Source organism: Euprymna scolopes, chromosome 1, assembly GCF_053919585.1.
Source record: "Euprymna scolopes isolate OS-2025 chromosome 1, ASM5391958v1, whole genome shotgun sequence".
Lineage (NCBI taxonomy): Eukaryota > Metazoa > Mollusca > Cephalopoda > Sepiida > Sepiolidae > Euprymna > Euprymna scolopes.
In genome coordinates, this window is record NC_136482.1 from 96869069 (window position 1) to 96893445 (window position 24377).

The 24377-nt window shown below is 39.8% G+C and overlaps 1 protein-coding gene across 1 annotated transcript; it reads left to right on the plus strand.

Moving 5' to 3' along the window:
* Positions 1-22070: 22070 nt before the first annotated feature.
* LOC145280773 (uncharacterized) lies at positions 22071-22772 on the plus strand. Its single transcript, XM_080132176.1, has one exon. It carries the CDS (start codon positions 22071-22073, stop codon positions 22770-22772), a length of 702 nt encoding a protein of 233 aa, XP_079988302.1.
* The last annotated feature ends 1605 nt before the right edge of the window (positions 22773-24377 follow it).

A 24377-nucleotide genomic window follows, 5' to 3' on the forward strand; every position in this document is an offset into this window, starting at 1 on the left:
GTTGATGTATCACATAACACAAATTGATCTTTTCCATATAATGTAAATTTCTTTAAGTCTGGATAGGGCTGTATTTCGGTGTCTCTTTTCTGTGCATCTGCGAGTGCAGGGAGGTCGTACATATTTATTTGTACAGCAAATGTTGGGCGAGATAAACAATCTGCAACTATATTTTGGTCACCCTTCACATGGGCAATATCTGAAATTAATTCTGTGATGATGGCTAGTTGTCTTTGTTGCCTATCTGATTTTGCAGGTTTTAGACTGTGAAATGCACCGCATATTGGTTTATGGTCTGTCAGAAGCAATACTTCGCGACTTTCTATTATGTGGCGAAAGTGTAATACGGCCAAATATGCTGCTAAAAGTTCACGGTGGCCTAAATCTTTGGTCGTACAAATCCTTCTACACCGAAACCATTTTATTTTCGTCCTAATCCAGAGGGCTACTTTTTTAGGGAGTTGGATTTCCCCCACATTAAAAACCAGCCATGAGCTTAACTTTAGCCTTGCGAAGAGACAAGTAAATGACTCAAATAAAACACTCATCTTCATAGTGAATATTTAAAAAATGAAATGGGATTATTGTTTGGTGCTTGAGATGTCTATATTCACAAGCGAATACCAATTGGACCAGCAAAGCTATTTTTTTCTATATTTTTTAAATACTTATTTTGTGTATCTTGATTCACAGTATAAACTGACTCTGTAGAGAGTAGGTAAACAAATCCGGCATTCCAGCTAAGATGAAAATGTAGTATCTGTTTATGTGACCCCTCAAGAGTTACCTTCCCTCTTTTGAGTTCATAGTCTGTCACCTCTTTTTTGGGAATACTAACAGGACTATGCAAGTATTTTTTCCTAGTCCAAAGTTACCTATTTTGGAGAGCTGAATTTACCCAATATAGAAAACCGACATTGTTTCTGACTTTGTTGTCATGTGAATGCATTACATTATTTCATGTCCATTACATGACTGAAATCTATTTTACTGTATATTACATGCAATCTCTCAGACATGCGTTATTATGCTAAAACTTTGCTAGCATCATATTTTTTTTTTTTTACATGGACGTCACTACTTATCAAGCCCGAAGGCCACTCAGGGATAAGGATTATTGCGTGTACAGTAATCAATGAGATAGTATTGTAGTAATCATTAGTATTGGGGATTCTGATAGAGTGTCCTGTTGTATTATTTACATGTGCTGATGATTAGTGATTAACTAGAACGCTGAGAGACTGGAATGAAACGCGTTTATTTTCTAGTCTTACAAACCGGAACTGCTTGGCGGTGAACCCGAAACCGGAAGTAGGGTTATGGGAGAGGAGTGGGAGGAAGACTGGATGGGGGTATTACTATTGGTTCTACAACATCTCCCTTTCTATTGAAGGAGAAGTATATTGGGTTGTGATGGTCTGGGGACGGTTTGTGGGGAGGGGGTAATAGATCGTTTGTTATGTGTCACAGGTTGAGTCTCTGTATAGGTTTGCTCGGCCTGCTTGATCTGCATGGTTTGGCAGGCGTCGTTGGAACTGATGGATGTGTCCTTGGGATGGTTGATAGGTGACCATCTGTTTGCCTTGGGTTTTGTGCTAGAATAGCGTTGTGAAGATAAGGAACTCTGTGTGTTCCGCAACAAGTTTTCAGTTGGTGCTGACACTTCATATTGGCTGCCTTGCCCTTTGTTGGCCTTAATGACTGTCTGTTTCTATGATGTATTACACCACTTGCAAGTTTCACCTGGTATGACCTTGGCTCATCAGCAATCTGTACAATCTTTCCGGGTTCCCAGAGTCTGGTTCTTTTGTCTTGAACATAAACCTGTTGACTGGTCTGTAACTGTGTGTGTTGGTGGCTATTCTTTCGGTCGTACCATTTTTTTGTTTCTTCTTTGTTTTTCTCAAGCTCTACCTTTGTTTGTTCATCTCCTAGTTGTTGTTTCGATATCAGTGGGGTCCTCATGGGTCTCCCATTCAGTAACTCTGCTGGGGATTTGATTTGAGCTGATAGCGGTGTGGCCCTGTAAGCCATCATTGCTAAGTGGCTGTCTGTGTTTGTCTCTCAAGCTTTCAACAATAGCTTTTTACAGATACCCACCATCCTCTCTGCGAATCCATTTGACCGGGGGTGGTGTGGTGACGAGGTAGTGTGCTTGAAGTTGTAGGATTTGGCAAAATCTGCAAACTCTGTACTGGAATACTGTGGGCCATTGTCACTGTATACCACCTCTGGGACACCACGTTCTTCAAACAGGAGTTTCATTTGTCAAATTATTGCGGCTGATGTGGTGGAGTGGAGACGCCGTATGAATGGGCTGCGGCTGTAATGGTCTCCCATTAGTAAGAATTCCTTATCTTCCATAGCAAAGATGTCTGTACTGATATACTGCCATGGATAAGAAGGGGTTTCATGCTGGTGTAGTGTTTCTGATGGGATACTGGGTTGGTACTTCTGACATGTAGAACAGTCTCTAATTAGTTCTTCTATGTCCTTGTTGATACCGACCCAGAAAACTGCTGTTCGAGCCAGTAAATGTGTTTTCTCTATCCCTTGGTGGGACGAATGTAGTTGTTGTAGGATGTCTGATTGAAGTGAGAGAGGTATAATTATTTTATTGCCTTTAAGGAGTATCCCATCCTGGAGTCCAATTTCGTCCCTATAGTTCCAGAAAGCTTGTATATGAGGGTGGCAGTTGGATCTATTTGCTGGCCATCCCGACGTAACGGTGTTGGTGAGCTCTTGTAGTACTGGGTCCTTGATTGTTTCTGCCTTGATATCTTGCAGGCGAGTTGGAGATGCATTGAGGTGTGCGTTAAGTAGATGTATGTTGATGTCTACATCTCTGATTGGTTCCCCTGGTCTTGGTGATACCCTGGACATGCAGTCGGCTATTGGGATAGACTTTCCTGGATTGTATTTAACTCATAGCCCTGGATTTTGAGTAACATTCTTGCTAGCCTTGGTGGTGCATTAGCCAGATTCTTTAAGGCTATTGATTCTAGTGGTTTGTGGTCTGTTTGTATTGTCACTGCTTGGCCCGATACATAGTGATGAAATTTCTCCAATCCAAAGACCACTGCTAGCATTTCACGTTCTATGTTGGAGTATCTTGTTTCTGGCCCTGACAGGGTTTTGCTTGCTAGAGCGACTGGCATTCCATTTTGAATGAGGGCTGCGCCCAGTCCAACTGATGATGCGTCTACTTGTATACTGATTGGCGCTTTTGGGTCAAAATATTTGAGCACAATTGCTTTTCCTATTTCCTCTTTTATGTTGTTGAATGCCATCTGTTCCTGTTCTGTCCAGATGAACTGCGTTTTTGTCGACAGAAGGTCTCGGAGCGGCTTGGTCAGCATTGCCAGATGTGGTGAAAATTTGTTCAAGTAATTTGCTAGCCCAAGAAAGCTTGTTAGTTGTTTTTCATCTTTTGGTGGTTTCATCTGAATGATCGCTTCTATCTTCTTTGGATCTGGTTTCACTCCATCCCTTGATATGACATGTCCAAAAAAATAAATTTCTTGTGCGCGGACCACTAATTTGTCTGGGTTGAACTTGCAGTTCTTAGACCGAGCTCTTTCTAGTAGTTCCTTCAGCGCTTTGTCATGATCGCTGTCATCCTCCTTAAATCCGACAATAACAGTGTCATCTGATATTGAGAGAACATTCTTGATGTCTCCAAAGGCATCAAACATAGCTCGCTGAAATTCGTCTTGTGCGCTCTTAACTCCCATTGGGAAGCGCTTGAACATATAGCGTCCTTCAGGGGTGATGAAAGTGGTTAGTTCTCTTGATTTCTTATCCAGTTTCATGTTCCAGTAGCCAGATTTCACGTCGACTATTGAGAACCATTTTGCTCCATGGAGTCTGGAGATGATTTCCTCAAATGTCGGTGTGACAAAATGTGGTCGCAACACCGCCTTGTTCAGATCTTTAGGATCCAGGCATAGCCTGACAGATCCATTGGGTTTTGTGACACACACAAAGGAGTTGACCCAGGATGTCGGTTTTGTTATGGGAGTTATTATATCCTGGGCTACAAGGGAGTCTAGCTCTGCTTTGAATTTCTCTTTTAAAGCTATTGGCACCCACCGGGGTGAGGGTATTACTGGAGGTATTGACGGGTCAATCTTAATGCTGTACTCCCCTGACAGGCACTCGATGCCCTTGAACACATCAGAAAACTCTCTCAGTATGCGCTTTCTTTCTTTCATGTCTCCTTCTGGTTTTGCATGCGTTGCTGCAGTTGAATCGGTGTGGTCATGCTCCACTGTATTGGTCCCTATTGTAAAATTAAGGGTAACTAGTCCCAGTTTTCTAGAAGTCTGGAGGTCAAGTAGTGCGGGTCCCCTGCTTTTTACCACGTGGAAGTTGGCACTCGTAAATTTGTCGCCATATATGACTCCTAGGTGACATACACCCACTTGGTCGATTGGGACACCACTGAAGGCAAATAGTTTGATTGGAGTGTTTAGAAGTTGCACATGTTTGAGTTGTTTGTAACACTCCCATGGGATAAGGTTGCTCATGGCTCCTGTGTCCACCTTCGCATTTATTTTTATTTGTGATTTTTTGTTCCCTATTCTCAAGTCTGCATATGCCTCTCTAGCATCTGCTGGGACATGGGATTTTGTTATTTTTGGCCCTGATATGGTATGGAAATATACCTCTGTTGGTGAGTGGTCATCTTCCTCATCGCTCTGCATTGTAATATTATGGGCGTTTCTGTTTCTTGGGTTTCTTGTTGCTCTTGGGGGCCTGTCTTGTTTCCAAGTTGATTCTTTTGTGTCTCTGGTGCGGCAAGCGACTGCAAAATGTCCTGTCTTCCTGCACTTCCCACAAGTTTTCCCTTTTGCTGGGCATTCGCCTCTGTAATGGCTTTTCCCACAAAAATAGCATTTGTTATAATATTCTTTCCCAGCCTTTATTGCATGGGCATCTTGTGGTTTTTCCTCGGAAAATTGTGGGACACTATGCGTGTTTTGTATTGCCTCTACCTGTTTCAATGTTGCTTCTTCTGTCTCTGCAACATGTAGTGCTTCTGTGATGTTGAGATTATATCCTTCCTTAAGTAAGGATTTTTGTGTGGACTTATTGTTCAGTCCAAAAATGAAAATATCTACCAGAAGAGTTTTTTCAGGGGACTCATACTCGCATTGTTTCAATATCTGCCTTAATCATTTAAGAAATGCGTGGGCTGGTTCATCAGGTTGTTGTCGACACTGTAGAAGCTGATACCTCGAGACGCGGAAGTTTGATCTTGGCTCTATATATGCACGAAATTTCTTAATATAATTTTCTACATTACGTGTTTCACTTTCCTCAAACTGAAATGTGTCACTCAGATCCTGTCCTTCAATCCCTGACCACAATAACAAATAACTAACTTTACGTCCTCACTTACATCCTTGAGGGGTCCGTTAAAATGCAACATGACCTGTCGAACGAATCTATCAAAATATTTTGCTAAATTATTACTCTGCCAATCCATAGAAGGGGGCAGTATTTGACAAGCCATTGTTGATAAGGAATTAGCACCTGAAGAAATAAGAATTTTTTTTTTTGATTTATAAAAGTGTCTGATTGGCGTATGGTATTTGTTTGCTTTTGTAAAAAATAATAGCAATAACGAATCGCCTACCTTGTGTCGTGTCTTGTCTTTATTTGTGTTTTTTTTTTCCTCAGTCTGTGACTTCGTTTATTTCCTTGTTGTTGAGTTATTCAGTTGACGCGTGTATTTCGTTAGTTCACTTTACACTGTGATGATACAACGTTTTTGAGTTCCTGCATCGCGTTCGCACGTGGACTGATGGGTCGATTGGTTTTCGTTTTTTTTCTTCTCTTTTTTGTTTAAATTTTTTTTTCTCTACTATAACCGTAGATATCTAGTTACATTTAACCACTTCTAACACCATGTTGTATTATTTACATGTGCTGATGATTAGTGATTAACTAGAACGCTGAGAGACTGGAATGAAACACATTTATTTTCTAGTCTTACAAACCGGAACTGCTTGGCGGTGAGCCCGAAACCGGAAGTAGGGTTATGGGAGAGGAGTGGGAGGAAGACTGGATGGGGGTATTACTATTGGTTCTACAACATGTCCTACTTAAGGGGGCGGTTTGTCAGGAGTTTGTTTATGTTGGACTTGAAGACGTCCAAGTTGTAGTCAGGTGAGAAACAGGCAAGCGGCAGAGAGTTCCACTGACATGCAGTTCTAAGAAAGAAGCTTTGTTCATGGAATCTACGTTTGGATTTAGGCACAGATAGAGAGTGGGGAAAATTATTGACAGTAGTTTCAGCCAGGCGAGTATTTCTTGTGAAAGATTGGCGAGGGGGGACGAGGGATTGGAGCTCAGACGAGCACTTGCCATGGAAATAATGATAAAATAAAGACAGGCTTGCAACGTCTCTTCTGTGGGAGACAGGTTACAGGGAAGAGAAAAGGGCATCCCCCACTAAACCACGAAGTCTATTTTGTACTCTGTCAAGGCAGGATAGGCTGTTTTTAGCAGCTCCTGCCCAGATGTGGCAGCAGTACTCCATCCTTGGACGTTCTTGGCTTTTATACAGATAGAGAATTGCATTAGTAGTGAGATATCTTTTGGAGCGGTAGAAGGATCCCACCATTTTCCCAGCGTCCCTGGCAACAGATTTGATGTATGTGTTCCATTTCAGATCAGGAGTAAAGGTCAAACCCAGAAGCTTGTCAAAACATGGAACCTCCCCAAGACGAGAGCTATCCATTTCAATTGATGCCAGATGGGGATCAGAGCGTTGGTTATGTAAAGATAGAAGCTTGGTTTTGGATGCATTAAAAGTGACCAGCCACCTCTTCCCCCACTGTACCACGTGCTAAGATCAGAGGAGAGAGAATTAAAGAGAACTTTGTCATTTACAGTCTTTGATGTGTTGCCATAGATGGTCGTGTCATCAGCATAGATGTCAACGAAAGATTTTAGTATGTGTTTTGGGAGATCATTGATGTAGATCCGTAAGAGAGTTGGGCCCAGGATGGACCCCTGGGGGACTCCAGTATTAATACTGTGGGCCTCTGATTACTGCCCATCAACCACTACTCTTATGAACCTATCAGAGAGAAATGATTTAATGATTAAGAAAACATTTCCAGTAATACCGTAGCTGGAAATAAGCCCTTATGCCATACCTTATTGAAGGCCTTCGATATGCCAAGAGCAATTTCTCTGGAAAGGAAACCTTTGTCAAGAGATTCACTAATCCTATGTGATATAACCATTAGCACATCTGCTGTAGATTTTGCAGAGCGGAAACCATATTGCATGTCACTAAGAAGGTTGTTTCTGTTGAGGTGGTTGACTACTTCTTTATTTAATATGGATTCCAACAACTTACTCATGACACACAGGAGACTTATTGGTCTGTACTGAGAGGGAGATGACTTTTCATCTGAATTCTTAAATACAGGGCATACTGATGAGGTTTTCCAGGGTGCTGGAAAGCACTTCTCCTTAAGGCAACGCTTAAACAGTTTTGTAAGTATGGGGGGCAAGTTCTGGTTGGAGCTTTTTCAGTACTATAACTGGAATGCCGTCAGGGCCAGTTGCTTTACAGGAATCAAGGTTTTTGATTAGTTTGGCGACCTCACGCACAGATATTTGTATGTTGCATAGCGTGTTGTCTGTTATAGGAGGAAATACAGGAAGTTGATGGTCATTGTCGCATAGGGTAGAATTAGCTGCAAAGTTCTTGGCAAATAGTCTGGCCTTGTCTGATGCTGACGAGATGACCTCAGGTCCATTGATGATAGTTGGGATAGAACGCACGCTTCTGTTCAAGATCCTGTTTGCTATTTGCCAGAACTGGTAGGAACCAAGCCACTGATCAGCTACTCTGGATTTAACGGACTGAGCATATAGCTCTCTTGCATGTTTTATTACTCTTTTACAGTGGTTGCTGGCAGTCCTGAAAGCAGCTTTAGTCTCAATACATCTATTACGTTGGTAGCTATGGAAAAAGTGATTTCTGTGTGCTATGGCAGCAGCACATTCTGGGGAGAACCATGGCTGGCTGTTAGGTTTTTGCTGAAATATTTTGGATGGTATGAATTGGTTTATGCCTACAATTAACCATTCGGTTAGGTCTGATACTATAGACGACACATCCTTTTTAAACATGGAATGCAGAGGTAGGTCAGATATGAATGTACGGAAGCTATTCCAGTCAGCCATAGAGTATCGATATACAGTACAGTGGAGAGGTAGGTCTGATACTTATTATATTTCATTTTTATCTTAACTGATACAACGGAGTTGTCAGAGGATCCCAGAGGAGATAGAACAGAACATGAACACAGCTCAGGGGAAGTTGTGAGGAAAAGGTCTAGAAGGCTTGTATATTGACCGAGTGTATCGGGCACACAGGTGGGTTCGTGAACAATCTGAGTGAGGTCATAGGCAATGGCAAAATCATGACAAAACCTCCCCTCGTCATCGGTTTTATTTGAGTGGGTCAGCCATTCCACATTATGGACACTGAAGTCACCGCAAATGTGAATGTTAGCCGAAGGATGAGCAGACAGGATGTGGTCAATTTTCTCAGATATGCTCTTAAAGATAGTAACCCCACTGTTGTGGGGACGATAGAGGGAAAATATAAATGCAGTGGTGTAAGCTAGTGCAACCTGGAAGCACATATAAGGTAAATTAGGATCTTCTCTGGAGATATCCCTACCACATGGAAAGCCATCTTTGATGTAGGCTCATATTCCATGCCCATGGCGATCTTGGGGGTCAGATTTAGATGGTAAGTTAGAGTATCCTTTAATTATGAATTCGTAGATGGTAAGTTGGAGTATCCTTTAATTATGAATTCGTAGATGGTAAGTTGGAGTATCCTTTAATTATGAATTCGTAGATGGTAAGTTGGAGTATCCTTTAATTATGAATTCGTCAAGTTTCTATGCCAGTTTCACTTAGAAAGAATATGTCTGGTTTCGTCTCCTGTAATTGTGTTTCAACCTCTGGAAGGTTGGAACGTAGACCCCTGATGTTGGAGAAGGAGGCCTGGTAGTAGGGGTCTACATTGGAGGATGGGGTTCTAGGTTTATTCGTGTTTCTTTTTTGGAGATTTGTCATGATTGTTGAGGTTTTGTGGTTTGTAGAGCGGGTCGGTAGACTTGGTTGGAGCAGAACAGAGAGGGAAAATAAGAGAGAAAAAGACAAGAAATTTTTTTTTGCCTTTTTTTGTGGCACATGATAAGGTAAAGCCGTAACAATTACCCATTAGTATGGCATCGAGAGGCCCTACCAGAAACTACTGTATGGTCCAGAATCCATTCACCAAATGGCAATACAGCAGCCCCGGTACTTTGCACCTGCTGATAGGACAGCCTCCGCCTCCTTAGTGTTTAATCCCAGGTTCGGGTCCCTGACTATCAGGCGGGTAACGTCAGCCCAGATGAAACGTTTACCTCCAGCACCCTTACTAGTGACATCACAAGGATAGACATAGAAACAGAAATTTCCCGACATCTCAGGCTACTCTTTACAAAGTACTACCGACCTGGAAAGCAGCTTTTTCTTCACCCTTTGTCAGAAAAATCATTCATTGGAAATGAGGACTGAAGGACAAAAAAGGAGAAGCGAGAGTTACTGGAGCTGCCAATAACACATCCACATGCATTATCTACTCTCCATTGGGGGGAAAAAAATAAAATAAATAAATAAAATAAAGTAAAATAAAAAAAGGTGAGAAGGACTTATTAATATCTACTTAGTATAAGTCCGTTGCCCCATTCCCGGCTTAGGATAGTACTTAACATGAGCATTTTGGAACATACTCAGATTTTAGTTCCTGTTCAGAGTTTGGTGCTAAATATCATCAGTTCCAACTGAGACCTCAATGTAGACAGATACAATACAATACAATACAATATACAGTGAAAAGGAACACAGACCTATACACCTGAGATTACTGTCTCTCAATACACATCATCTCTAGATTTGTAATCAAAGCAAAGCAGATGATTCTTCCAATCTTTGTCTAGTCTGGCTTTGAAGATATTCAGTAACTCTGCAAATACAGCTTCTGGCAGCTGATTCCACACGTTCACCACACATTGGGAGAAGAAGTGTACTTAAACAGACCCAGCTGCCTCCTTCCAATATTGCTGCTTATTCAAACACAAGGAATGCCCACGGGTCCTACAATCTTGTTTCAAAGGAAGCATCTTGAGACAGTCCATGTTGTATTCTCCATACAGATATTTGAAAACTTGGATGGCATCCCCTTTCTTTTGACGGAACACCATAGTTGGAAGATCCAGTTGTTTCAGTTGCTCCCTGTAGGACAGATCATGCAGACCTGGGACTAATTTCGTAGCCCTCCTCTGCTTCATTCCTATAGTTCCAATGTCACCATACTGATGCAGTAACCATACTGATGTGGCATATTCTAGGTTTGGACAGATCAGCCTGTTATAGAGACAGGAACATAACACAGTCCATCCATACATTTCCTCTTTCTGTAGGAGTGGTATAATGTCTGTTTGCAGTGTTGAGGCCATGTCTGTATGTATCTGATTTGGATAAGAAAAGGGCCACTAGAATTCCAAAACTCTATGATAATATATGTCTTTTATTTAACTGGACAAGAATATAGTAATGTAGACATGCCAGCTGAAATAAAAAAAAGACCGCTTGGTGAATTGAAAAATTATCCAACAAAATTGTGAAAAAGAACTCACTCATATTCAATCAGACATGCTTAAATATATGTATGTGTGTGTGTGTGTGTAATAATTCAGATAAGTTTACATCCACATCGTTAAAATGCAATGAATGCTTACTATGTGTACATGTTTTACATAAACAAACACTTTTTTTTTTATAAACACACACATATATATCCTATAAGCCTATAAAGCTAAGCTTTTCTCACTTTGACATTTGTATTAAAAGTCTACATTTATTATTTAAAAACTATTAAAACGAACTTCTTAATATACTCAGTTATGGATATATGAGCGATAACAGGAAGGTTAACTAATTTGCATATGAATTTAAGATGAAAACGTTTCAGCACACAGAAATATATATATATATATATATATATATATATATATATATATATATATATATATATATATATACCCTCTGATGAGTAGGAAAGTATTTCTTCGAAACTTCGCGGATTAAGGACTATCCATTTATCTAGTGTTTGCTTTTCAGATTAAATATGTTTTTAACTCATTTCAAAGTGTTTTTTAACATATTTTATTAACTGTTTGCTCATATATATATATATATATAATAAAGTCGGTCAACTTAGCTCATATGTGTAGATCGTCATATAATGATTGGATCACTCTGACTGATGTTAAAAGCATTTAATAAGAATAAATGTTTAAATTCAACTGTATCTCTTGCGGTTGATGGTAGCCTAGTGGTTCGGGTTCTTGCTAATGAAGACAGACATGACTTCTGTTGCTGGGGTTTGAGTCTGTTATATTCCTAAATACTTAGGAAATAAAGACAAACGTGAGTTACACCGAGTGGTATGTGTAATGGGGTTTATTTATAATACAGAAACGTAAGGCTGCTCGCCTAAGGTAAATAGAAGTACATAGTAACAAGTATGGGGAAGAAAGTCTGATAATCAACACGTAAGACTATCCGTCTTACTGCGACTGCTTGTCTGCCGCTGTCTGCCGCTGTCTGCCAAACAGTCCAATATATATATACAGTTTGTAACCGGTGTATAGCCAGTTATGTTCCTTCACAACACCTCCCCCTGAAGCTGAAATCTTCCTGATTTTAGCTTAAATACCTCTTCCTTTTAGGGTCAGGGCTTAATCTCCTGGTAACTTTTCTCTTTCTTGCGCTTTTCCTTCTGGTCAGCGTTACCCGGGGTAAAGGTTTCTGTCCAGCCCGTATGGTCGGTTCAGGCGAAATATTCATTGTTTGCGGTACACACACTGGTTTTGGTATATCAAAAATATCGCACGTTTCCATTGGTGTCTCTTCCACATTTGGAGACAGTCTGGGACGTATTTGATTTCTGTGTCTTTTGCAGACAAAACTTAATCCTTGGATGGTATAGACCATGCTCCCAATCCTTTTTTTTGATAATACCTTCAACCCACTGATTTCGTCCATTTTGAAAATTTTTGAAATATACATTTTCACCTGGGGAGAAGCACTTGGTATTAAGGTTTTCTTTTTTTAAAACTTTCTTTTTCTCTGGTAGCAGCCTATCGAAGACAGATCTTATCTTTCTTGCAAACATTAGCTCAGCCGGGGAAGAATTGACATTATTATTAGGATTTGGTGTCACCCTGTAAATTGCTAAAAATGTTTGAATACATTGTTCGTCTGTGTCCGTAGTAAGATTTTTCTTAAGTGCCCTTTTAAACGTATCTACAAATTTTTCGGCCAACCCATTCGATCGTGGATGGTACACAGGTGTTGTCATATGTAGAATATTTAGTGAGTCACAGAATTCTTTGAATTCATGAGCAGTAAATGCTGTTCCATTATCGCTCACTAAGGTTTTTGGCACTCCAAAACGGCTAAAAATTTCATTAAGCGCACTCACAGTGTTTTTTGCTGTTGGATGTCTAAACTTAAATATTTCTGGCCATTTTGAAAAAGAATCTACAATAATCAAGTAAAAATAACTGGAGGATCTCGAGCTGCTAATTGACATCCTCTGCATGTCTTGACACATTTTTCAACTTCCTTGTCCATACCAGGCCAGTACACATATCCTCTCATAAGGGATTTCATTCTCGAAATGCCCGGATGACCTGTATGAAATTCCTTCAGAATTTTCCTCTGTAACGTTAGTGGAATTACGATCCTCTCACCATACATGAGCACATCTTCACAGATGGAAAAAGGCGTTGTTTGATCTACCTTTTTATTTTTTTTTATCCATCCCAATTGATTTTTCATTTTCTTAATGAAAATGTCATTTACTGCCTCTTTTTTTATTTTTTCGAAAGTTACCGGAAGTTCACGTATCATATTACACATTGAACTTGTACATTCACTTTCGTCTTTAAGCGCAGCAATTACCGTTTCTTCGAAACTTTCGCTTCTTTTAGGGATCAACCGTGATAATGCATCTGCGTGTCCTAACTTTTTTGAGGATACATGTTCCATCTTAAACTGATAGTTTAAGAGGGTTACAGCCCATCGCTGTAATCGATTCGCAGTATGTGTGGGAATGCCTTTCTTTGATCCAAATATGGTAAGTAGGGGTTTATGGTCGGTTTGCAAAATAAAAGATCGTCCATGGAGAAATCGATTGTACTTTGTAATTCCAAATATTATCGACAGCGCCTCTTTTTCAATTTGGCTGTAATTTTTCTCCGCTGCAACCAACGTTCTTGAAGCATGGGCGATAGCTTTCGTCCTACCATCCTCATACTTGTGAAGTAATACAGCGCCAACACCGTAATCACTGGCGTCCGTTGCTAGTATTAGTTCCTTTTCTGGATTGAAATGTGCCAATGCTAAGTCTGACAGTAGACATCTTTTGATATTTTGGAAAGCAGATTCACATTCCTTATTCCAGTTCCATTTAACACCCTTTTTCAGTAACTCGTTAAGAGGAGCTCTTAAATTATGTATGTTAGGGATGTAAATTGCATAGTATTGAACTAATCCCAAAAACGATTTTAATTTTGTCACTGAATCTGGAGCAGGCATCTTTTCAATTGCTTCAGTCCTTTGTGGATCCGGTCTTCGACCCTCTTTGTCGATTATTTGACCTAGATATTTAATTTTTTTCATAAAAAAATCGCATTTTTCTGGGCTCAATTTAAAACCAAATTCCTGTATTCTTTTGAATACTTCTTTTACATGCTTCTTATGATCTTGCAAATTTTCACTTTTAATTAGGATATCGTCAAGGTAGGCCATTGAAAATTCCAACCCTGCCAGCATCGTGTCCATAATTTGCTGGAAAATAGCAGGAGCAACCTTTAATCCAAAAGGAAGCCTCTTTAGCTTAAAAATGCCCTTATGAGTATTTATGCCTAAGTATTTGGAGCATTCATCGCTGATCTTAATTTGCAAGTAAGCATCTGAGAGGTCTATCTTAGAAAAAATTTTTCCTCCGTTAAGCTTAGAGAACAGATCTTCTGCGGACGGAAGGGGATAATTATGGTCCAATAGACAGTCATTTAAACCCGTTGAAAAATCTCCACAGACCCTTATTCTGTTATTTTTTTTCTTTACATACACGGTTGGACTTGCCCAATCTGTGTGGTTAACTTTTTCAATGACTTCCAGTTGTTGAAGTCTATCCAACTCTTTTTCGATTGCGTCCATCGCTGAAAAAGGCACATTCCTTTTAGGTTTGAATACTGGAGTGGCATTTTTCTTTAATTCAAATTTTGCCTCTGTCTTAATACAGAGTCCTAGTCCTTCGGCAAAAACATTGGGAAATTCAGTTTTCAAATCCTTCAGGAAGTCTTCCCTTTGGTTTGCTTTTTCTGCAGTTAAAACGTTACAAAACGAATTTATGGGTTTCTCCCATAAATTAAACAGGACAATCCAATCTACCCCAAACAGGCATGTATTCTTTCCTGGTACGACGTACACTTTGGATTTATGAGTCTGGTTAGCGAATGTCACTTTGCATTTTAATTCTCCCTTGAACTCTAATCTTTTGCCGCACACACTTCTCGCCGTCTTTCTGGTTTTCGTTAATTCAGGTCGACCTATCCTTTTCCATATATCTTCATTTATAATACTAATATCTGCACCGCTATCCAGAAGCAATGTAACCAGATGTCCATTTATCCAAACATCAACATATTTCCGTCTTTCGCAGCTTTTTTCTTTATTCATGCGAAGCGTATTTACATTATCGGTCCCTTGTCTTTTCTTCTGGGCACAGTATGTTCCCTTGTGACCTCTGAGACCACATTCATAACATATTTTGTTCCTAAACCAGCAGGTCTTATTGTTGTGTCTTAAACTACCACAACATTTACACTTTAGCTTTGGGTCTTTGTATCCTTTAAGGATCCTGTGTTCTTGGAACCTGGACTTTCTTGTGGTCCCTTGCCTTTTTACTTGCTGCACCTTAAAAATATTTTTCTCTTCAATGCGAGTGTTGTCTTTCTTTATGTTAATCAGACGTTTACACTCTTCAGTGACTTTTTGCAATGTTATGTTAGGATCCGCCTCCATAATTGTTAGGATCCGTGAACGTATATCTTTGTCCCTTGGTGCTGTGAGACCTTGTACAAAGATTAAACATTTAAATTGGTCTGCGGAAATTTCATTCAATTTAAATGATTCGCATAAACAGTTCACAGTGCAAGCATATTCTAGATAGTCTTCAGCTTCTGCCTTCTGAATGTTCAAACATTTGTATCTAGAGTGAAATAGGCTATCCCTTTTATCAAATATTTTCGACAAGGTACTAATTGTTTCCTCGAACGAAACCTCCTCCGGTTTTTTTGGTAGAATTAGATTTGCATACTTGGTGTTTTCATCAGTACCCAGTTTTTGTAGTAGCAGGGTAACTTTTTCCTCATCGGTCCAGTCTAAACATCTTTTCGTAAAAATTGTTTCGTATCTTCTGTAGTATGCAGGGAAAGTAACACCAGTATCCGGGGAGTAACGAAATTCCGTTAGTGAATTTGAAATACCCTCGGCAGAAAAATTAGTCTTCTTCCCGGTCGACGTTAGAATTAGCTTTTCTAAATTCTTTTGCTGTGTCGACATTTGTCGTTGTAGTATGTTTGTTTGTTCTTGTTGTGCCTCTAAAGTTTTTTGTGTTCTTTCTTGTTGTTGTTGCAGCTGTTGCTGTAGCTGTTGTTGTTGAATTTGTTGTTGTTGTTGTTGTTGCGCTAAAAATTGTTGAGTCATTTTTGTCTGTTCCTGGATGCTAAGGGCTAGAGCCTTAGTTAACTCTGCTAATTGTTCCATGTTAGCTTCTAGTACAAAAATGTCTTTTCGAATTCTACACAATAATTCCAAAGAAAAATCGTAAATTTACGTATATCGTAAATTAGTAGCAATATGCAGACACAACACGTTTCAACAAAGTTCATCCATAGTAATTCAACAGGCTTTGTAAAATAATTCTTTTTTTTTTTTTTTTTCAACAACGTAAGTTCATACACAAAATATTTCTTACTTCCCACGACAAATAGTTCCAATTATTTATATAAAGGCAATAACAAACAATTAATTTTCCAAAAAAAAAAAATATATGGCTGCCGTTCCCACGTGGCATAAAATGGTATAATAGTCGTTGTATTTATATTTTTTCTTTCGAAACTCGTAATCCTTTAGTGTAGTTTCGAATTCAACTTGCGACCATTTTTTTTTTTTTTTTTTTTTTTTTTACTTGTCAAAATAAATATAAATTCCACTTTACCTTGAACATGTTTCTATAATTTCTTGTGAGTTCTTTACGAAGAAAAATCCGTACTTTTCGCTACTTTAGGTAGGAAAAATTTTTAAATTCATTGACGCACGTGGTCAAAAATCCTTGTGTAGTTTGTTTTTTTCGTAAAACAAAAAATCCTTGCATTGTACACAGTCCTTGGTACGGTAATTTATCTCTGTTAAGAGAAAGAACATCCTTTCGTCGCCATTGTTATATTCCTAAATACTTAGGAAATAAAGACAAACGTGAGTTACACCGAGTGGTATGTGTAATGGGGTTTATTTATAATACAGAAACGTAAGGCTGCTCGCCTAAGGTAAATAGAAGTACATAGTAACAAGTATGGGGAAGAAAGTCTGATAATCAACACGTAAGACTATCCGTCTTACTGCGACTGCTTGTCTGCCGCTGTCTGCCAAACAGTCCAATATATATATACAGTTTGTAACCGGTGTATAGCCAGTTATGTTCCTTCACAACAGAGTCTCTCAACTGGCATTAATCGTGACACCCTGGACCGATAATTCCCGAGAGGATGAAACATGAAACATTAGTGCCTGTAGGTATTTAATAATTATTATAATAAATTTATATATATATATATATATATATATATATATATATATATATATATATATATATATATATATATATATAAAGTGACATTGTCTGTGTGTGTGTGTGTGTGTGTGAAAAGACTCTACCAAACTACTCTCTGAATATTTGGTCTACAGAGTTGAAATTTGATGTATATTTAAATTGACGTAGAATATTTAAATTAAAAGTCAAATATGAACAGGTAAAATTATAGAAAAATAAAAGGCCAATCAAATGAGGTATAGTTTGTTTAAACAGTTACATTAAATTTAGCTTAAATTTCCAGTTTTTGAAAAAAATTACAAGTGCGGACTTTCTTTTTGCTGCCTGTATATATATATATATATATATATATATATATATATATATATACAGGCGGCAAAAAGAAAGTCTGCACTTGTAATTATATATATATATATATATATATATATATATATGTATATATATATATATATCTCGCTAGATTCAGCCACTCTGATGAGTCATAGACGACGAAACACATGTCAGTGGATAATTATATTTTAACAATATACGCACACACAGCATAATCATATTAACACATCAGTTCCTGTTAGCTCACTGAAAGTTGTAGAATCAAGAATCAAGAATGCGCTTACCTTCCCTCTCCACCATTATGTACCATTTAACTAATTTCAACATATTTATTTAGTAGCAATTAGTGGTATGCTAATTACCATTGGACCAGCCTACAATTAGTCAGGAATGGTGGATTGTTCTATTTTGAGGCGCCTGATTGGCTAAACATGCCAGGAGGGGCAGGTGCCTATCTACAAATGCCAGCTGCTCTGGCATTCAGGGGTTTTCTACTGTTCTAGACTTCTGCCAGGAACTACACTCTGTCAATTATCGCATCCATTCAGCATAACATCTTCATTGGATTAGCTGGCTCTCCCAAGCAATATTCTACAGGGCGCTATGAACAATGGAACCTGAGGATTGGGAAGACTTCTTTCTCAAAGCTGGGATTACAGCTGAGTCTGCCAAAATCTATGCCACCACATTTGCCAGAGAAAGACTCACCACAAATCACTTACACTTGATGGACAGATCCCTGTTAAAGGAATTAGGCATCACTATTATGGGTGAAGCAATGCGAATCCTCGAAAAAGCCAAGGACCCCCCCCCTCACAGACTGCCTATGCTAAGGCACCAACTGCCAAATTCCCTCAGCTTCATTCCAACATGACACCCCAACAATTTAGGAAATTCCAAATCGATTGGGAGGTATTTACTAAAATTACTGACATGCCAAAACACCAGGCCAATATTCAATTGTACAGTTGTGCAGATGAATCGGTCCAAAATGCAATCATAAACACTTATCCGAAATTTTTTACCACTGATCCAGACAGATTATTGAACACGATCGAGTCCCTGGTAACCCAGAAAGCGAACCCAATGGTACACCGTATCACATTTGCATCAACGTCCCAGACTGAGAGTGAATCAATCCAGCAGTACCTGGTTCGTCTCAGAGCGACAGCACTGGATTGTGACTTCCCTTGCCCCTACTGCAGCTATGACCTATCCGACGTTTACATAAAAGACCAGCTAATAAGGGGAATAGCAAATGACGCACTCCAGACGGACCTACTGGCTAAAGCTGGCTCACTGAAATCACTTGAGCAGAATATCTGCCATGCCGAGGCATTTGAGTCCGCACTACAAGACCAGACTGCAATGAGCAACACGTTGGACATATCTGCCTTCTGGATGTCTACATATTGAAAACAGAAGCATCGTGTCCCCACTAAAAGGAGCTCAGACTCGCGTTAGCCCCCCCCTCAAATTGCAATTACAACAACGACATGGGGTCAACACCCCATTGCAGCGGTTGTGGAAACAGTCAACATGGCACCCTGGGGATGAAACCTCGCCACCTATCCTGCTCAGCATGGGGCCAAACATGCAGCAATTGTGGAAGATCAAACCACTTTGCCTGATTGTGCCGGTCGATCAAGAAGGAATGCCGCAGAGCTGTTGTCAAAAGCGCCGAACTTGACGAGGCGGCAATGGACAGCCTGATCGCCCACATTACATTTGATCAAACAACAAACAAGTACTCATCCACACCAATAGAGCAAGTTACCGAAATAAAGGCAACGGTAACCCCATTTTCACCCAATTCGGACCCAAGGAAGCGAAACAACATCCCTGAAAATAATAGCACCAACATGATGATATTCCCTGACAGTGGTGCCACTATATGTCTGGGTGGCACAATACACTTGAGACACATGGGCCTCACCATAGACAACCTGATCCCATTGAGGAAAGTTGTTCGAGCAGTCAGAGATTCCACTCTTGAATGTCAGGGTTGGTTGCCGGTGACGTTCAGTGTGGGGACACACACAACCAAACAAGCCCTCTACATTTGTGAAAGGATAAAACGGCTTTATTTCAGCAAGGCAGCCTGCATTGATGTTGGGATATTACATAAGGAATTCCCAAACCCATCGATGGCTATGCAGTCGTTAGAAGTCGAAAATAAAGTGCAGGATACAGAAAACGGTCAAACCCCTACCGACGCGTCCAGACAGCCACCGAAGCCAACATCGGCAAATTAAAAGACTGGCTGTTAGAATGTTTTGCGGACACTGCATTCAAGAACGACGGGGTATTTCCCTCCATGACTGGACCTCCAGCACACATTCACCTGAAGGAAGGGGCTTTTTTTTTTTTTTTTACATAGGCATCACCACTTATAAAGGCCAAGAGGCCACTCAAGGTTAAGGGTTAAAGAGTGTACAGTAGACATTGGACAATATAGTAATCATTAGTAATGAAAATTTGGTAAATTTGATAACTTATATAGAACAGCTCATCAAGAACTTATTTACGTTAGAACCATATTGTAGTCAGCCGGAAAGCAGGAAAACGAAAGACAATTCCATAGGCGTGCAGTTCTAAGAAAGAAGCTTTGTTCATGGAATCTACGTTTAGGTTTAGGCACAGATAAAGAGTGGGGGGAATTATTGATAGTGTGTACAGCTAGACGAGTGTTTCTTGTGAAAGTTTGGCGAGGGGGGACCATAGATTGAAGCTCAGTTGAACACCTTCGATGAAAATAACGATACATCAGAGACAAACTCGCAACATCTCTTCTGTGAGATAGAGGTTGCAAGGAAGAGAAAAGGACATCTCCTACGAGGCTACGAAGTCTATTTTGAACTCTATCAAGGCAGAACAAGTCCTTTCTAGCAGCTCCTGCCCAGATGTGGCAACAATATTCCATCCTTGGATGTACCTGGCTTTTATATAGATAGAGAATTGCATCAGCAGTGAGATATTTACCGGATCGATAGAAAGATCCCACCATTTTTCCAGCGGCCTTGGCAACAGATTTGATGTACGTGTTCCATTTAAGATCAGGAGTAACGGTCAAGCCCAGAAGCTTGTCAAAACTTGAGGCCTCCTGAAGACGAGAGCCATTCATTTCAATTGATGCCAGATGTGAATCAGAATGTTGATGGTGTAAAGAGAGAAGCTTGGTTTTAGATGCATTAAAAGTAACCAGCCACTCCTTTCCCCATTGTACTACATGCTCAAGATCAGAGGAGAGAGAATTGGAGAGAACCTGGTGATTTACTGTCTTAGATGTGCTACCATAAATGGTAGTGTCGTCAGCATAAATGTCTACAAATGATGTAAGGATGTGATTTGGAAGATCATTAATGTAGATCAGGAAAAGAGTTGGGCCCAGGATGGACCCCTGAGGGACACCGGCATTAATACTGTGAGCTTCTGATTTTTGCCCCTCAACTACTACTCTTAAGAACCTTTCAGAAAGAAATGATTTAATAATTGAGAAGACATTTCCAGCTATACCATAGCTAGAGATCTTATGAAGTAAACCTTTATGCCATACCCTATCAAAGGCCTTAGATATGTCAAGAGCAATTGCCCTAGAAAGGTGGCCTCCGTCGAGAGATTTGCTAATCCTATGAGATATAATATGGGCTATTCCAAAAACCAGACATAACCCAATCCTGGTGCCTTACCATTTGAAAGAACAGGTCAAGCAAGACCTCTGGAACGACGTGGGGAGGGGCATCATTGCTCCAGTGCCTGTTGGCACACCGACTGACTGGTGCAGTACCATGGTGATCACTGTGAAAAAGAATGGCAAGCCAAGACGAACCATCGACTATCAGTACCTTAACACACAGTGCAAACGGGAAACACATCATACCGAATCACCCTTTCGATTGGCATCGCAGGTACCGCCCAAGAAAAAAAAACGGTATTGGACGCCGTTGATGGATATCACTCAGTTGTGTTGGACAAAGAATCTCAGCCACTGACAACTTTCTTCACGGAATGGGGGAGGTTCATGTATTTCCGTACACCCCAGGGGTATCTAGCGTCTGGAGATGCCTACACACATAGATTTGACGAAATAATTGAGGATATCCCCCGCAAAATAAAGATCGTCGACAACACTCTACTTTACGACTCGGATATCAAGGAATCATTCCTACACACATTCGATTTCTTGCTAGATTGTGCAAAGAATGGAATCGTCTTGAACAAAGACAAGTTTCAATTTTGCCGAGACGTTGTGCAATTTGGCGGCCTCCAATTACACCCTCAGGGATAACCCCCTCGGAACCAATATTAGACGCAATATCCAACTTCCCAGTACCAAAAAACATCACTGACGCAAGATCCTGGTTGGGCTTGTCAATCAGGTAGACTGGGCATACTCGCTAGGACCAGTAATGCTACCATTCTGTGATCTTGTGAAAAAAGACTCATATTTCATGTGGAACCAGTTGAAACAAGCCATTGTCGACCTTGTTCGTAAGGGTGTCGCAACATTTGACAAGAATCGAACCACTTGCCTCGCCCCTGATTGGAGCAAAGAAGGAATGGGCTTCCTGCTCCTTCAGAAACACTGTTCGTGTACCATGGAAAAGGCCCCCGTGTGCTGCCCAGAAGATTGGCACCTAGTATTCGCTGGTAGCAGATTTTGCACTGACGCAGAGCGCAGAAGGCAACAGAAGGCGAAGCAGCAGCAATCGCATGGGCGTTAGAAAAATGCTGTGTGTTTGTTATGGGTTGCCCTAATCTCATAGTGGTGACGGATCACGAGCCACTGAAGGGTCTGTTTGGTGATAGAGATCCAAGCAAGATCCAGAGCCCCCGACTGTTTAGATTGAAGGAAAAAACCCTGAGATACCACTTCAACATACAACATTGTCCTGGGAAATGGCATAGGGGGCCCGACGCTATCTCCCGTAACCCAACGGCTGTGATGAACGCCCTCCTTAACGTATTTCCCTTCCAGCCTTCCAAACCAGACACTTCAGAATCCGAGAACCTCAATAGCATAGTTGAATCTACTGCTCTCATGTCAACATTTGGGTACAATGAAAATGTAGCGATCACATCACCAGGCACCATCAAGGCAGCAGGACGTCATGACCCACAGTACCAAAAGTTGATAAGTACGGTACAGCAAGGTTTTCCTGAAACACGAACTCTCACTTCACCCGAAGTCCGTGAGTACTGGGAAGTATGGCACCACCTCAGCACCCATGATGACCTGGTGCTTTTAGACAGAAGAATAGTCGTTCCAAAAGGTCAACGAGGAAATATACTGCGCTGCCTGCATTCAGCACATCAGGGCATAATTGGAATGAAAGCCCGAGCAAACGAATCCATATATTGGCCTGGAATGAATGCCTCCATCCACAATACCAGGGAGAACTGCATGACTTGTACAAGGATCGCACCGAGCCACTTTTTTTTATAAACACACACATATATATTCTATAAGCCTATAAAGTTAAGCTTTTCTCACTTTGACATTTGTATTAAAAGTCTACATTTATTATTTAAAAATTATTAAAACGAACTTCTTAATATACTCAGTTATGGATATATGAGCGATAACAGGAAGGTTAACTAATTTGCATATGAATTTAAGATGAAAACGTTTCAGCACACAGAAATATATATATATATATATATATATATATATTCCTACCCTCTGATGAGTAGGAAAATATTTCCTCGAAATTCCGCGGATTAAGGACTATCCATTTATCTAGTGTTTCCTTTTCAGATTAAATATGTTTTTAACTCATTTCAAAGTGTTTTTTAACATATTTTATTAGCTGTTTGCTCATATGTATATATATATATATATATAATAAAGTCGGTCAACTTAGCTCATATGCGTAGATCATCATATAATGATTAGATCACTCTGACTGATGTTAAAAGCATTTCAAGAAAATGATCTCAATAGAAATAAAACATGAACTAGATGTAAGAATGTGTTTTGGCTGCTGAATGTTGCTGCAATGTGTTCACCATATCCACCATTCTCAAACAAAAGGACATAATAAAGATGGTGCAGCCTTCTAAATGCATAACTATTATGTCAAATTTGCATCCCATATGCATAATGAGATAGAGTGCCTACTTTTGATATGGATAAAGGAAAAGGAACTAGCTGGTGACTCGGTTACAGAAACTATAATTTCTGAAAAGGCTGTTGCCATCTTCAATGACCTTAAACGAGATGCAGCTGAGGAGGGAGGAGAGTTATCGAAAAGCACTGGAAATGAATTTAAAACCAGCCGTGGCTGATTTTAAACTTTCGGCTGCATACAGAGAGAGTGAGTGCCTATTGTAATGATACATGCTTAACACATTTCAGAAACATCTTAAAATAGAAGCAAAAGCAAACCTCTCTTGATCGCTTTCTTCCGTGATTTACACAATAAATGTTAATAAAATAAAGAAAAACACACAAGAATTGTAAACACATAACAGCACAATGTTTTATAGAACAACAACAAACACATTGCAAGAGAGAAGTTCAGTTAACGTCTGGTGCCGAGTAAGTATTTCGATCAACTCAGGTAGCCACCATATCTTAGGGCGTAAGTATAAATACAATGTATCGTCATGTTTCAAAAAATTTGTATCTTAGCACATACATATCTCAAAGTATTAATACATAATTTTTTTGTACATTATATTTTGTCTATTTAGTTGACATGGCTTTCTTGGCCTTTTTTGCATGTATAAACTCAATTCCCAAATAGAATTGTTGAAATCACCTATGTCTCCTTACAAAGATTAAAATCAAGATATAATGCTACTAAACCTTATTTTGAGAATCCTTGTTTCTAATCTTTATCGCAAAATCCATTACATAATCTTAATTCCAGAAGATATCTAAAATTCAAGGCTTAAGCTTAAGGGATTTTATGGAAAATTTGAAATTCAGGAAATCTTACTTAATTGTGTAACATGAGGGGAAGGGGGGAGTCTGTTTATATTGTGTGTCGATGATCACTTTTATGGCACATCAGCCTTTTTCAAAGCAGAACATACCTTTTATATA

Excerpts from the sequence above, each read along its gene's own strand:
- LOC145280773 (XM_080132176.1), top strand. The coding sequence starts at position 22,071 with ATGGGTTGCCCTAATCTCATAGTGGTGACGGATCACGAGCCACTGAAG.